The sequence below is a fragment of the Marmota marmota genome, unplaced genomic scaffold (genome assembly GCF_001458135.2).
Source record: "Marmota marmota marmota unplaced genomic scaffold, marMar, whole genome shotgun sequence".
Taxonomy (NCBI): Eukaryota; Metazoa; Chordata; class Mammalia; order Rodentia; family Sciuridae; genus Marmota; species Marmota marmota.
In genome coordinates, this window is record NW_026000153.1 from 13,475,544 (window position 1) to 13,490,375 (window position 14,832).

General features: G+C 36.8%; 1 protein-coding gene across 1 annotated transcript in view; it reads left to right on the top strand.

Annotated features, from left to right (window-relative positions):
- Gpr141 (G protein-coupled receptor 141) overlaps positions 1-14,632 on the top strand; it is a 36,520-nt gene extending 21,888 nt beyond the window's left edge. The window contains exon 3 of the mRNA XM_015490369.2: positions 10,784-14,632. Coding sequence (XP_015345855.1) covers positions 10,798-11,715 — 918 coding nt within the window. The 5' untranslated portion in view covers positions 10,784-10,797 and the 3' untranslated portion in view covers positions 11,716-14,632. The remainder of the gene's footprint in view (positions 1-10,783) is intronic.
- Positions 14,633-14,832: the final 200 nt, after the last annotated feature.

Genomic DNA, 14,832 nt, shown 5'->3' on the forward strand with positions numbered 1-14,832 from the left:
TCTATTTATCTATCTATCTATCTATCTATCTATCTATCAAGATATATACAGAATTAAATATGTTATTTTAGAAACCAAAGTGTTTTAAGTAGGAAAATGAGAGTGGACGGGACTCAAGCAAACCTGAGTTTGAGGCAAGACTTAATTCTAGACTTCTGAATTCAATTGCAGAGAAAAAGAAGAGATCCCTGCCTAGGAGGGAGAGGTTCATGTCTAGGATGAGGTGGTCGACACATTGCCAGAGAGGTAGCCATGCTTCCTTGGGAGAGCTTGCTCAGGACCCATCATTTATTTCTGGGATCCTGACATTAGTTACTGGTCTAGACCCAAATGTGGCTCTATCAAAGAAAGTAATGAGGTCAATAATTTTTTCATCATTATTTTATTCATTCAACTAACAACCTGTGTCCACTATTTTAGAAAATTATGCTAACATTGAAAGAAATTCAGAATCAAGAGGTCCATAAGGGACTAAAATATGAAATAAGGAAGGAAGAAAGCAATTGAAAATGTCTGCAAGGCTAGGCAAGGGCTCCTGAAGGATGTGGAATCTGAGCTTGCACATCAGGGATGTAAAATAGCATGAAAATAGGGCAGAATATTTTGGAAAGAGGAAATACAATGAAGACACATGGGTGAGATATCAAAACTGAATGATAAAGTAAATGTTAATGTTTTGTTTTGTTTTTTTTAAAATCCCTGGTTCCTTGTATTGGTAATAGATTGTTTCTAAGACATCCATTGCCTTCTTACAAGTCTTAAATGAGTTGGCTGCCTTTGTTGGAGAATGGTTCATATTGTATTAAACAGCCAACTAGGTAAATAGGTAAAATGTTTTCATCACTTCTTGGTGTAAAGACCCAAATCCAGGAAAATACCATAGTTGGCTCAGAGCCTGAGAATGACAACAGCATTGCTGCTGGGACCATCAGAGCCTCTCTTCCTCTATCCTCTTCCTCCTCCTTCCTGCCCCTTTCCTTTGTTTTCCCCACCTCCTCCCTTTTTCTCTTGTCTTCCTTCTCTTTCCTTCCATCATCTTCTTGACATCCTATTTTTTTCCTTTCATGAGTTTGTTGAATCATTACAGAAACACTAACCACTCACCTTGTGCCAAATACTGGGTTAGTGCATATGTTATTATTATTTTTCTATGAAAATTGGGTGTGAGGTGGAGTTTTTAAGTAATAAAAGTATGTTTAAAACATTCTATTCTAGATGCCTCCTAGTTTTTTTTTAATTCCCTTTTTTTCCTCTTCAGAGTCTCTGTATCCCAAAGCTCAGGGAAAATAACAAAATTTGGGCCTAAATATTGAAAAATTAAAATTCATATAATCCAAACTTAATACCCAGGAGAAGAAATGGCTTCTCATTTAAGAGAGTGTTTGTTTCATCACAGTTGGCAAGTTTTGCATATATTGCACTTATAGTTGTTCCGAGTACCCAGGTCCTGATATTCATCTCTCAGACCTGTCTGTCACATACCCAGTAAGTCACTGCTTCACAGCCCATGGCATCTCTCAGACATTGTGGCTTTCCCACAGCCTCGGTGCCTGTTCTCATTTGCAAGCTATTATTCTGAAGCGAAACATTGAACACATTTCTGAACAGCATTTATTGTTTTTGTGTGTGCTCAAATTATTGTAATGAAGACGTTTCCTTCCAAGGTTTTTAAGCTTTGAACTTTCTTTTATGTGCAGATGCTTGAAGTTTCCTCCATCCTTTGTAGGCATCCAAATCTATCACACACGCAAAGTAACAGATAACGTAATATTTAATAGTTTAGGTTCAAACGAACACGTTCATTTTGGTTGAATTGCTGTTGTTATCAATTGCTATTGAAAATGTCTTTGTATCACTGTACAAAGAAATTTGACCTTCAAGATCAATATAATGCAACTAAAATAAAAACCCAGATTAAAATTAGTTTTGTATTTCAATGTTTCAACTTCCATGTGGAAAATACAATTCTTCAAGGCAATATTGATAAAATAAGGTTACTGTTAACACATGCCTATTTCTTCTTGTGGATGAGAGAAGAGGCTTATGTGAAAATGTAGCAATAACCTTGAATCTTCACAGGTAGGGAGGTCACCATCCAGCTCTGTTAGTGTGTTCTTGGACATGCTTAGTCATGGCTGCAAGCTAGTCATCCATACAGAAGATTAAATCATCTCTGAGAAAGAAAGAAGAGAGAGTAATTTCAGGTCCAGTAATTAAAAAGTCCCATCAATCCCTAGATGCAGAGGAATACTTTTTGCACATATACGTTCTTGTTTTTTCTCCTGTGGAAGAAATTGGGCTTCAATCCTTATCTGGCTTCCCGGACTACCTGTGATCTCCATAGCTTTTATTGCATCGTCTTCCTCCTTTGGCCCTATTCTACTTCCTGCTTGGCTTTCAAAAGCTTGTGAGTCATTTTGGATGTAGGGTGTTCATTATATAGGATAAAGTTGTCTCCAAGAGAACAATAAAAGAGTAAGTTCCTTGTAGAAGAGGCAAAGAAGAAGAGACTTCTTTTTTTATAAAAAAGGGAACATGCTCTAGGCAGAAAGGACTTTTTAACTTCCCCTCTTTTTTCTCACTGTGTTACCTAGGAGAGTCAAAGCCTGGCTTCTTAGGAGTGATGTGAAGTGAGAGTATGCCCCCAGCAGGCAGAGTGGAAGAGCGCAGGCCCAGTTTAGCTCAAGGATTGTTTTAGCTGAGATCTACCAGGCAGAATGAAGAAGCTGACTTGGAGGCAGATCATCTGGGAGTTTTACACAATGTCCTGATTAAGTGTGGGCAAAACAACATAAAAATAGAAATAAGAACATAGCAACAAGCTAGGTCCATTCAGGTTCATAGGCAGCATCTGGAAAAACCTGTCAGGACCCAGCCTCAGGGGAGGTGTTCACAGGCAGGTGGGATCAAGGAGCTTGGCCATCAAGATTATAATTCAGGGACAAACAATAGGTTATGAAGATCATGATGGCCCTTGTACAGGTAAACAGAACAGCTAATGGGTACCAGTAATAGAAATGGGATAAGGAAGCAGAGTAAGACTTTTTTGCAAGAACTGGATGGGCCATAAGGACAAGATTGGAATAGCAAATGGCTCCTGCAGAATCTCCTGAGATGTGTATAAACCCTTCCTGATTGGGAACTGGTTGCTCCAAAATTGGGGGTGGAACTGCAGCCACAGGAAAGAAGCAAGAAGGAATGTGGAAGCTGAGACTTGAAAGGAGTATTATCTAGTAAGATAATTTTGAGAGAAAGTACCGACAATAAGTTTACTTGGGAAACACTCAATTGTGAGGTGAGGATTGCTGAATCTGAGTCAGGGTTTTGGTGGGGAGTGAGCCAGAGTTTGTCAGGTCAATCAGAGAATAAAACCAGATGTTGGGTGGCAAGTCAACAATGGGTAACATAATATGTGGATAGGTCTGGGCTGGAAAGATGTGGTGCTGGTTCCAGGTAATTGGCTAGCTGAATGGTTAGCAAATATGGCCATACCTGCTTTTATTCTCATGCTGCCTGGCAAGGAATGTCCTAGGTTTTTGGAAAGGAAGACACATTAGATCCTGGGAATTACTGTGAGTCACCAGAACACATAGCATTTATCCTTGCACATGAACTAGGGACATTGGTGGGGACAGCCACAGAAGGATGGTGTTGTGATTGGCATCCATGACTGTTGTTGTTTCAGCTGTGTCAAATCAGTTTTCTGTTCCTCTCAGGAGAGCAAAAAGTTGCAGGGTTTTAGCAGCCAAAGAGGATAGTTAGGCTGGAAGATATTTCCGATTCATACTTTGGGTTTATTCTTATTTCATAGAGCAATTGATATTAATCTGTGATCATGTTATATATATTTTAACTTTGTGCATAAATTATCTAATTTGTCTCATAATTCTATATGAGATAGGGATTACATTTTAGATGAGCAAAATAAGCCTCATACAGATTAAGTAATTTCCTCATAGAAACAATGCAAACAGTAGCAGATATAAGAATTGAAGCAGTACACTGTGCTCTTAGATGGACCTTTAGTTATTCCTTCACTAATAGTTAGGGACCATCTTTTGTGTATTGACTACTGCTATGAAAACAAAAATGGGAAAAATGCACACTGTTCTTCTCTTCATGGAATTTATAATTTGAGGGTAGGGGTGGAGAGATGCCAACAACCAGTACTCATTTACTTATGTAATTATTTACTTTTAGAGAGAATTCTGAAAGAGAAGGTCAGGCAGACCTGACCTGGTATGTGTGTGACACACAGCATTCCTAAGGAATTAACAATAGCTTTAAGGTCTTTTAGATAGCTAGGTAATGGGGTTTGAGAGAAGAGGTAGTACTCCTAAGGCAAAGAACAAGGAGGAGAAGGGAGAAGAGGGAGTGAGGGGGGATCGGAGGAGGAGGAGGTGAACGAAACTTGAGGCATTGGAGCACCTGGAACAAGATCATTGTAACCAAAGCTCAGAGAGTGAAATGAGGATGTTATAGAGAATACTTACTGTATGCAGGAGATAGTATACTTCAAATTTCCAAAGTACATTACTATAACCTATTCATTTCATAAAATATAAATTTTATGAAACTTTGAGAACTAATCTTTGCATGTTTGCATGCAAATTACCTTTTTTGTTGAATTCTTGAGTTCAAGACTGTAAGGATTTATTGCACTTTTAAAACATTAAAATTTATATTAATTTCTGTATCTTCTTGGGATAGAATGGCTATTGGCTGATGAAAGCTTCAAGCCAAAATAATCTTAAAAGCTAAATAAAATACAGAAGTTATTTGCTTGAAGACAGCAGGCAGCGGAGGCAATGAATGAAGAGGTTGATTCCAGAACAAAGAAAACCTCAAACAGGTGAGCTGCATTAAGCAGCTCCTTTTTACAAGAGTGACATTTTTAAACTCAGGGCTGTGATTGGAGAATTGAAGTTGTTCACCAATTTGTGGGGACATTTTGATGAATTCTGGAACTTTTTGGAGTGGGAGACTAAGATCTTTGACCTGAAAACTTTTGGAAAGCATAGCAGAGACATCGGAAATTTTATAAGAAAATGATTAGATGCCAGTCCATATCTATCAGAAAACAGGGATCAAGGACAACAGTTTTAATGACAGTTGAAAATATAGGATGGCCAAGGAGACCTGAAGGTAGATTAAAACTTACCAGGCCTGCAAACAAACCTTGATTCAAATCATCTGAGTATATTGGAGAAAAGGGTGATCCTTCCTAGGAGGAAAAAAATATTATTTGGAAACTTTATCTTATTAGAAACATATTATGCAAAACATAATAGTGAATTACTAGGCGTGCCAAAGGTAAGATCAAGAGAAAAAAAATAGAAATACATCTACAGATGCTATTAACAAAGCTTTTAAATAAATATGGTTCACAAATTTAAGAAAATAGAGGAAAAGATAAAGAAAATGAAACAGATTATGAGCAAATTCCATAAGCAAAATAAAATTTATAAAAAGTAATAATTACACATTCTAGAACTGAAAATACTTTATATCTTGTATTATGAACCCACAAGTTGGTTTTACAGCAGCTTAGCCACAACCAAAGACAGGAATACTGAACAAGAATAATTGAAAATATCCAGGGGAAGCAGGGATGGAAAAATGCATTATAATTTAGCAAAATGTAGGGGTTAGAGAAAGAGTGAAAATCTAGTATAAATATAATTAAACTCTGATAGGAGAAAAGAGATTGGGGCAAAACAATATTTGCAAAGAGAGTACTAAAAATTTCCCCAAAGTGACTAAAGACATCAACCAATAAATTTAAGAAACCATGAGGACCTCCAAGCAGCATAAACAGAGAAAAACACTACAAGCACAAAACAACATAAAACACTATATATATATATATATATATATATGAGCTAAAGTAAAAAAAAAGACAATCATAATAGAAGAAGCAGTAGCAATGTTAATGACTGAAGTCTCAATGGTGAAAGCTAGAGGATAATGTAATAACATTTTCAAAGTATTGAAAGAAAGTGTGAACCTAAGTTTTTATACCCTGCAATTAATCCTAATAATGTATATAAAATGAAAAAATTTTCACAAACACACACACAACCTGAAAGAATTAACTTGCATTAGACGAAATAGTGAATGGAGTTCTTCAAAATTGTCCTGGATGGAAACACAGAAATGCAGGAAGAAATAGAGCAATGAATAAGGACTAAGTGGGAAAAACACATGACTGTGGATTAAATGTCAATATGGGGTTTAAAAGACATGTAGAATTAATATGCGTGAAAACCATAAAATGGAGTGGTGGGATAAATGACGTTAAGTGATCTGAATTTGTAGGACTTGTGGGGGAGAGGCATAAGTAATTTTTGTTTACAAATGGCACATTTTAAGTGTAAGAATCATAAATACTGCTATTAGAAGGATGGAAAAATATGTAAAGTATGAACACTAAACAAAAAAGGCTCAAGTATGTTAATAAAAGTAGGTCTTAAAGAAGAATCACTATTAGAAATAAATGTGACATTTTATAATGAATCTATTGCTTTTATTGTGATTCTTACATTTTAAATATCTTTTGTAAACGCCATATAGCTGGATCCTGATTCTTGAATTCAGTCTACAATCTTTGTATTTTAATTGGACTGTTTACTCTATTTACATTTGATATAATGTCTGATTGAAGTTATATTTAATATGTTATCTTAATATTTGAAATCTGGGCTATATACTAACGAATATAAGAATTATGCCATAGCTGTCCCAGAGTAACCAATTTCACTACTATCTTGCCAAACAGTCTAATCTCTCTGCACGTTGACATTCTCATTTGGCTGACATCGGCCTCCATGTTTTGCAATCCAATAGCTGACCAGTAAATGAAGTCATATGCAAGCACTAATGCTGCAAAAAAAAAAAAACTATAACAAAAGCAGGCAAGAAAGAGAATGATTTTGATTGAGCTAACCTGTGGGATCTGCTAAAAACCAAGAAAAAGGGGTAGGAGAGTTAGGAATCCAAGAAGCAGAAAGAGCTGCTCTGTTGATATGTTGGCAGACAGCCATGCAAGCAGAGCAGTTTCTTGATGGCCTTCCCTCCTGCTTATGTTAACATTTAGAAACTTGGAATTGGCATATTCACAATGCTTCTTCATGACACACAATAATGTTTTGGAATGTGTGTATCGTGTGTGTGTGTGTGTGTGTGTGTGAGAGAGAGAGAGAGAGAGAGAGAGAGAGAGAGAGAGGCAGACAGACAGACAGGCTCTGAAAACCTTAGTCAAATGGCATCCTTCCCAGGACTCAGTTTTATCACCTAGATTTCCATATGATAATACATTTCACTACTCACAAGATTATCATGAGGGTTAAATTAAATATGGCAATATAGTGTAGACTTAGCAGAGACAATTATTTAACATGTGTTTCTGATATATGTGAGAGAGAGATTGCAGCAGTTTACAATAAAGAAAGAGGATTTAAGTGATGTGCTATTGATTTTACTCCCTTCTTTCAGAAGTCAGTCTGACTAGGCCAATGTCTGAAGGAAATGGTGAGCAGAAGTCATGGCGGCACAGCCGTTCTGACTCAGAGTTTAATGCAGGGTAATCCCTACTTGATGAACTATTTTTCCACAGAGAAAAATGAGAGGCAAAGTAGAGATGACACATCACATAGATCAAGTCTACCACGAGGCAACCCCTAAGGAAATACCCAGTCATGATTCTTTGAAGTTGTATTCCATGCTTACAAAAATAGAAGTTTCCTGGAGTTAGGTTATTATTACTTAAAAAAAAATGTATTGAGGTATAAGTATATGCAAACAAATCTCTCAATTTTAAGTGTGTAATCTAACAAATGTTGTCAAGTAACTGTGGTGGTAACCAAATATGACATAAAATATTTCTATAACCTCATAAGCCTCTCCACCTGCTTGGAAGCGGATCTCTTTCCCCATGACCTGGGCCAGGGCCTACATGGATTTGTTTTCTCTCACATTAGTTATGCCTTTTCTAGAAAAAGAAATCAAACAGTATGCACTTTTTGTGGCTGGTATCTTTCATTGAGCACAGTGTTTCTCAACTGATTATAAATTACTGTCCCATTAGACAGCACTTTTAGGTTTTTTTCCCCTAATTGTCTCTCACCTCCTTCTGAAATTTTAATATCACAGATATACCTGTGTGGTTATGTGCCAGGTGTGTGTGTGTGTGTGTGTGTGTGTCTGTCTGTCTGTCTGTCTATACATATATGTACATATATACATTTCCATACTTTATATACATAGAATGATATTTTCTCACACATTGTTTTAGTTAGCTGTTTCACTGCTGTGACCAAAAGATCTGACAAGAACGATTTAGAGGAGGAAAAGTTTACTTAGGGCTCATGGTTTCAGAGGTCTCAGTTCATCAATAGCTGACTCTGTTGCTCTGTGCTGGAGGCAAGGCAGAACATCAAGGCAGAAGGGCATGAGGCAGGAAAGCAGCTCAGGACATGACAATAAGGGAGCAGAGAGAGACCTAATCTCTGCTCACCAGAAATAATATATATACCCCAATGGCACAATCCTAGCAACCCATCTCCTCTAGCTACAACTTACCTGCCTACAGTTACAACCCAGGTAACCTGTACCAGGGAATTAATGAACTGATTATGTTAAGGCTTTCATGACCAATCATTTTACCTCTGAATGTTCTAGTATTCTCACCTCATGAACTTCTTTGTTTGTTTGTTTTGTTTTTGGTACCACGATTGAGCTCAGGGGCACTCAACCACTGAGACACACCCCCAGTTCCTTTTTGTATTTTACGTAGAGACAGGGTCTCACTGAGTTGCTTAGGGCTTGCTGAGTTGCTAAGGCTGGGTTTGAACTCCTGATCCTGCTGCCTCAACCTCCTGAGCCACTGGGATTACAGGCTTTCGCCACTGCACCCCACACTCATGAATTTTTGAGGGACACCTTATATCTAAACCATGAAATACATCAAGGACAATATTTTTTGCACCTTTAGGGCACTGTCACCTTCTTGAGAATATATATGATTTAATATGTTTTTGTGATTCATCAGTGTTATGTATATCAAAAGTAGGTTCATTTGTATTGCTGGGACATATTCCACTATGTAAATGAAGAAAAATAATTGCAAATATGTTCCAAAGGTGAAAAATTCAATTTGAATTTATTTGAGTTTCCCTGGTGTCAGTACATAGACCTCTACCAAGGCAATTGTTCAAGTCAGAAAGCTGGGCGTGATTAAGGCTCTTCTGTACCACTCACGTCCCCATGTGCATTCCATCAAAGTTTGATTATTTCTTGAATCTGGTCTCAAAGGATCAGACTTTGCCATTGTAACCCAGAACATTCTAGACATGGAAAGATATCGATATTTATCTTAAATGGGAAGCCATTGAAGGCCTTTAAGTAGGAAATGTGATATAACTTGTTAGTGAAATTGAAAGACTTCTAAATCTTTAATAATAACTAAGTTGAAGATGGAGTATGAGGGTTTGAATAATTTGGGGGGAGGATCTTTCAGGAGTCTGGAGGAGGAATGACAATTGCCCTCTTATACGTTTGAATGCAGGGACTAGGAGAATGGGAAGGGCATGCCCATTTTGATAGGGGCTCTGTTAAATTTAACAGTCAGATCTCCCGGTTACATGAAAATATAAGTACGATGAAAAGTTCAGATAAATCTTCCTATTTCTTGTTGCTGCCTTGACTTATCTAAATTTTTCTCAAATAAATCAGTATCATAAATGAATTAAGTGTGAATATTCTCTGGTCATTTAAGAGCAAGTTAGAAGGATTTAAAGAACTAAAATCATGCTCTTAAAATATCTTACATCATTTCATCCATCCATTCATCTTTCAATCCATCTCCATTGTATGAGGAGATATTCAAAGAATGAATAAGAATAATTGCAAATGTATTACAAAGGTCAGGTACTGAGTGAACAATTCAATTTGAATCTCTTTGAGTCTCCCTGATGGAAGGATTTAGAGAACTAGAATCATGCTTAAAAATATCTTGTATAAAAATATTTTCTATTGATTATTATAATACTAGTATTTCCCCATGGTCTGTAATTCTCTTAAGATTTATGCAGATTGCCTTGTCCGTGTGTGTGTGTGTGTGTGTGTGTGTTTCTGGTAGCATCTATCATAAAGATTAAGATTAGATTTTTATTCCTATTAAAAATTAAGAATCAATGACTGTTATGGTTTAGATATGGTTAGTGCACATTCTCCAAGGTTTCACGTGTTCAAATTTCATCCCCTTTGTGAGGTATTAAGAGGATGGAAACTTAATCCAATCATGTGGTTCAGAGGTGGCATCTTTGGGGGGGATTAGAGTTAGATAAATTCTTTAGGGTGGCATCCCTATAAATGAATCCTACTGGTGCTTTATAAAAGAGGGAGAGAGACCAGGAGAGGCATAGACATATATGCATGCTCCTTGTCTCCGTGACACCTAGAAAGTCTGCAGCAAGAAGGCCATCACTAAGGGTAACACCTTGACCTTGGACTTTCAGAACCATGAGCCAAAATAAACCTAGTTTCTTTATAAAGTCACCTAATGTGTGGTATTGTATTAATAGCAACAGAAATGGACTGAAACAATGACTTGCTGTGTTTTAGGTTTAAGATACACAAACATGCATATGACATAATCTTCATTCTTAAGGCACATAAAGTTTACATCATGTAAATAGATAAATTGCAAGCCACGTTGTTGTCAGTGCCTTAAAAGTACTCTGAATGAAACTCTGGAAGTTTATCAGTGTTTTTTCTTTTCCAGGCAATGTCTGAAGAATGGCTGGTTACAATATCTCCAGGAATTCCTCTTGTGATCCTATACTGACTCCTCATTTAACCTGGCTCTACTTTGTAGTGCTCATTGGCGGACTGACAGGTGTCATCTCCATTTTGTTCCTGCTGGTGAAAATGAATACACGGTCCGTGACGACCACAGCAGTCGTTAACCTGGTGGTGGTCCACAGTGTTTTTCTGCTGACAGTACCTTTCCGCTTGTCCTACCTCATCAAGGAGACTTGGACATTTGGATTGCCCTTCTGCAAATTTGTGAGTGCCATGCTGCACATCCACATGTACCTCACGTTCCTCTTCTACCTGGTGATCCTGGTTATCAGGTACCTCATCTTCTTCAAGCGCCAGGACAAAGTGGAATTCTACAGAAAACTACATGCGGTTGCTGCCAGTTCAGGCATGTGGCTTTTGGTGATTGTCATTGTGGTACCCCTGGTCATTTCTCAGTATGGAAATAATGAGGAGTACAATGAAAACCACTGTTTTAATTTCCATAAGGAACTTGGTCGTGAGTATGTGCAAGCCATCAATTACATAATAGTCATTATTGTCATAACCACTGCAGTGATTCTCTTGGTCTTCCAGATCTTCATCACTATATCCATGGTGCGGAAGCTAAGCCACTCCTTACTGTCCCACCAGGAGTTCTGGGCTCAGCTGAAGAATCTATTCTTCATAGGCATCATCCTTATTTGTTTTCTTCCCTACCAGTTCTTCAGGATCTATTACTTGCATGTTGTGGCACAAACCAAGGGCTGCAATAACAGTGTTGCATTTTACAATGAAATCTTCCTGAGCGTCACAGCCATTAGCTGCTGTGATTTGCTGCTCTTTGTTCTAGGGGGAAGCCATTGGTTTAAGCAAAAGATAATTGACCTATGGAATTGCCTTTTGTGCCGTTAGCCATGAACCACCATAGTCATTTCTTTGTATTGGGAGTGAAAATAGTCCAGGGAGGTAAGTGGAGGGCTATGGAAAATAATATTCCAACCAGATAGCCCCAGAAGAAAAGCGGAGAGATGGTTCAGCTCCAGAGGAGGGAGAGAAAACTAGCCAAGCATTAACCTACTGGTAAGTCCTTTCCCAATAACAATGGGCCCTGAAGGAAGGGAGTGGCTTCTGAATGCTGGGCTATGGACTTGGACCTTCCCCCATTGCAAATTAGTCCTAAATGGAGACTCAGTAAATATGGAAACTCTGGGAAACAGTGAATCCCAGAGAAAGAAAAGCAATGGGTGAGATTTGAGGATACATCTCTCAGGATCTGGACTTCCATCCCTCCAGGTAACAATGAGTTTCAACCTTTTTAACCACTGCTTTCCTGAGTTAAAGTTTTAACCTGCACCACTAGCCCCTGACTGTCCAAAGGGCACATCCACAGTTTCCAATGATTAAACCACCCTCACTGTATCCTCTGTAACTGAAGGCCACTTTCTCATCCAGAAAATGAACCCCTATGGTGCCTGAGTCTGTGAATGAATAAAAGGCATCTCTGAATCTTTTGAGGTCTGCATCCATCATTTTGTGCTTACAATAAGAATACCATTCATTATTTGCTCCAGCCAAACAAAAGTAGTATAAAATTACAGAGCACTCATCTCAATCTTTACTTGATCCCTGTGGTCTCCAAAAGATGCCCATACAAAGACCACTGATGATGACTCCACATGGAGTTGCAATTATGCTTTTCTCTCTATAATACTGTGTTATAATAAAAGGCTGACTAATGGGGGCCTACAGAAGAAATATTACCCAAACATGAAATTGCATTATTTTCTAGCATGAAATGTTTGCTTGGTCTATCCAGGCAACATAGGTCTAACGGGTACTAGTTTCATTAGCTCATTCTAATTTCCTCAGCTAGAAGCATGGTCTTTTCTTGGGGTTTGGACTGGACTCAGCTGTCTAGTTCTTTTCATGCCTCTTCACCTTAGGTAGGTTAATCTTGGTTATAATTTAGCTCTCAACACACCAGACAAGATGATCCATCCAATTCATACTGGCAAAAAGAGATGAAGGGAGAAATAGTATGAAATTTCTCTGGGTAATCATAACTGGTGAGAATTTCAGTATTTAGACATGAAGAGAAACAGATCTCGTGGACTACTGCTAGAATAAGGATTTCTAGATATGTCCTTTTTTTCCTAGAACATCACTTTATTTATTTATTTTATATTTGTTTTAATTAGTTATACATGACCGTAGAATGCATTTTGACACATTGTACATAAATGGAGCACAATTTCTCCTTCCTCTGGCTGAACATGGTGCAGGGTCACACCAGAAGTGTCATCATACATGTATATAAGATATAATGTTCATCTCCTTCCACTGTTCTTCCCATCCCTCTAGATTTGTCTATTGAAAGGTCAAGTTTAAGGTCATAGGGGTCTGTGTTCAGGATCACCAATTGTACTGTTCCTCCAAAAATCATTTATAAGGTTACTGAATATATCTAAACAATGGTGAAACTGTAAAGTAGAGAATATTCCTGATCAATGTGCTGCTAGGCATTAAAATGAGTTCCCGAGAGATGATTAACATTTTTTCCTTTTCTGTATTTTGGAAGAATTTCTAGATGTCTTGGGCTACAGTTAATTTAAATGTTCTTTTGATACAGAAAGTTCTATTGAAATTTTTGAAGTTCATTTCATTCTTAAAGTTATATATATTTTTTAAAAATGAAAACTACATTCTTAAAAACTTTTGGTAAATGTATGGAGTAACCATTAATTTAGACTGTATGAGATAAGACTTTATCAAGAAAGTTTTCTGAATTTGAGGAATGAATGAACAAATGTACTGAAAAATAATAAAAAATGTAACCTTCAAAATATTAAATAATTTGAAGTTTTTGCAGAATTCTGATTAGCATTTTGCCATTGTTTTGTAACTTGTGATATGTGCCACATTTTATTTCACGAATGTCTATTAATGGCTAGGTTGATACTATGCTCGTGGATTTTAGTTCCTTCCTGCTGATATTTCTATTGCCTTCAAAATTTTATAATCTAAATTTGCCAAGAAACAAATCCAGTTGCATGTTTTTAATGCTGCAGAAAACCTGCAGTAACTAATGGTAAGAATAGAACTACTATTTTGGTTATAATTTAGCTCTCAATACACCAGACCAGAATGAATTGAGAACTTTTTTTTTTTTCAGCAAGGTATATCTTCATGATTTAGCAGTTTTCCATAATTGGCTGTCACCTTATGGATCCACAAATACATCAAGGGAATAAGAATTAGCTCTGTGAGTTTCTAGCATTAAAATTGCGATTCATAGAAATTAATTCTGAGGAAGAAAAAACAGCAACATACTGGGAACATTTCTAGTTTCCAATTTTTTTCCTATTTTAAATTTCTTTTATCTGTCATGTTTTTCCTCTTTTTAATTATATTGCTTTCATTTATTATGTGATTTCTCTTCTAACTGATTTTCCTAATTTTTTATTTCTCTCTTTGTTCCATAACATTTACGAGACAATTACTAAGACATGAACACTTTAAGAAAATTAATAATGTCCAATAAATGTATAAGAAAATAAAGAAATAGAGTAAAATATTTTACCTTCAAAAATTATTTGTGAAAATTTCATTATGTTTCTCTTCTTATATTATTAGTATCATAATATCTTCTACCTTACAGTTTGTGTTATGACCTTTTCCAGATTTTAGATATGTTGAGGTCAGGCAACTATGCTTCTCTCTATTATAATAAAAGACCTAGTTATGTGGGCCCATAAAAGAAATATTATCCAAATATGAAAATGCACACTCTGTAAAATAAAACATCTTATTCATCAGTGTTAATGAAATAAATAGAATAATTTCAAGTTGCCTGTTCTTTGTCTTTAATTGGTATAAGAGCTGATCTAACCCAGGTATGGGGATTACATTGATCCCAAGGACCATTTTTGGATATCATCATTTTAAGAGAGGATTACTAGTACTTGAAGGTGGAGCCAAGGACAAGTATCTTAGCTTGGATACAGTTGTCTACATAGAAAAGAATTGTGT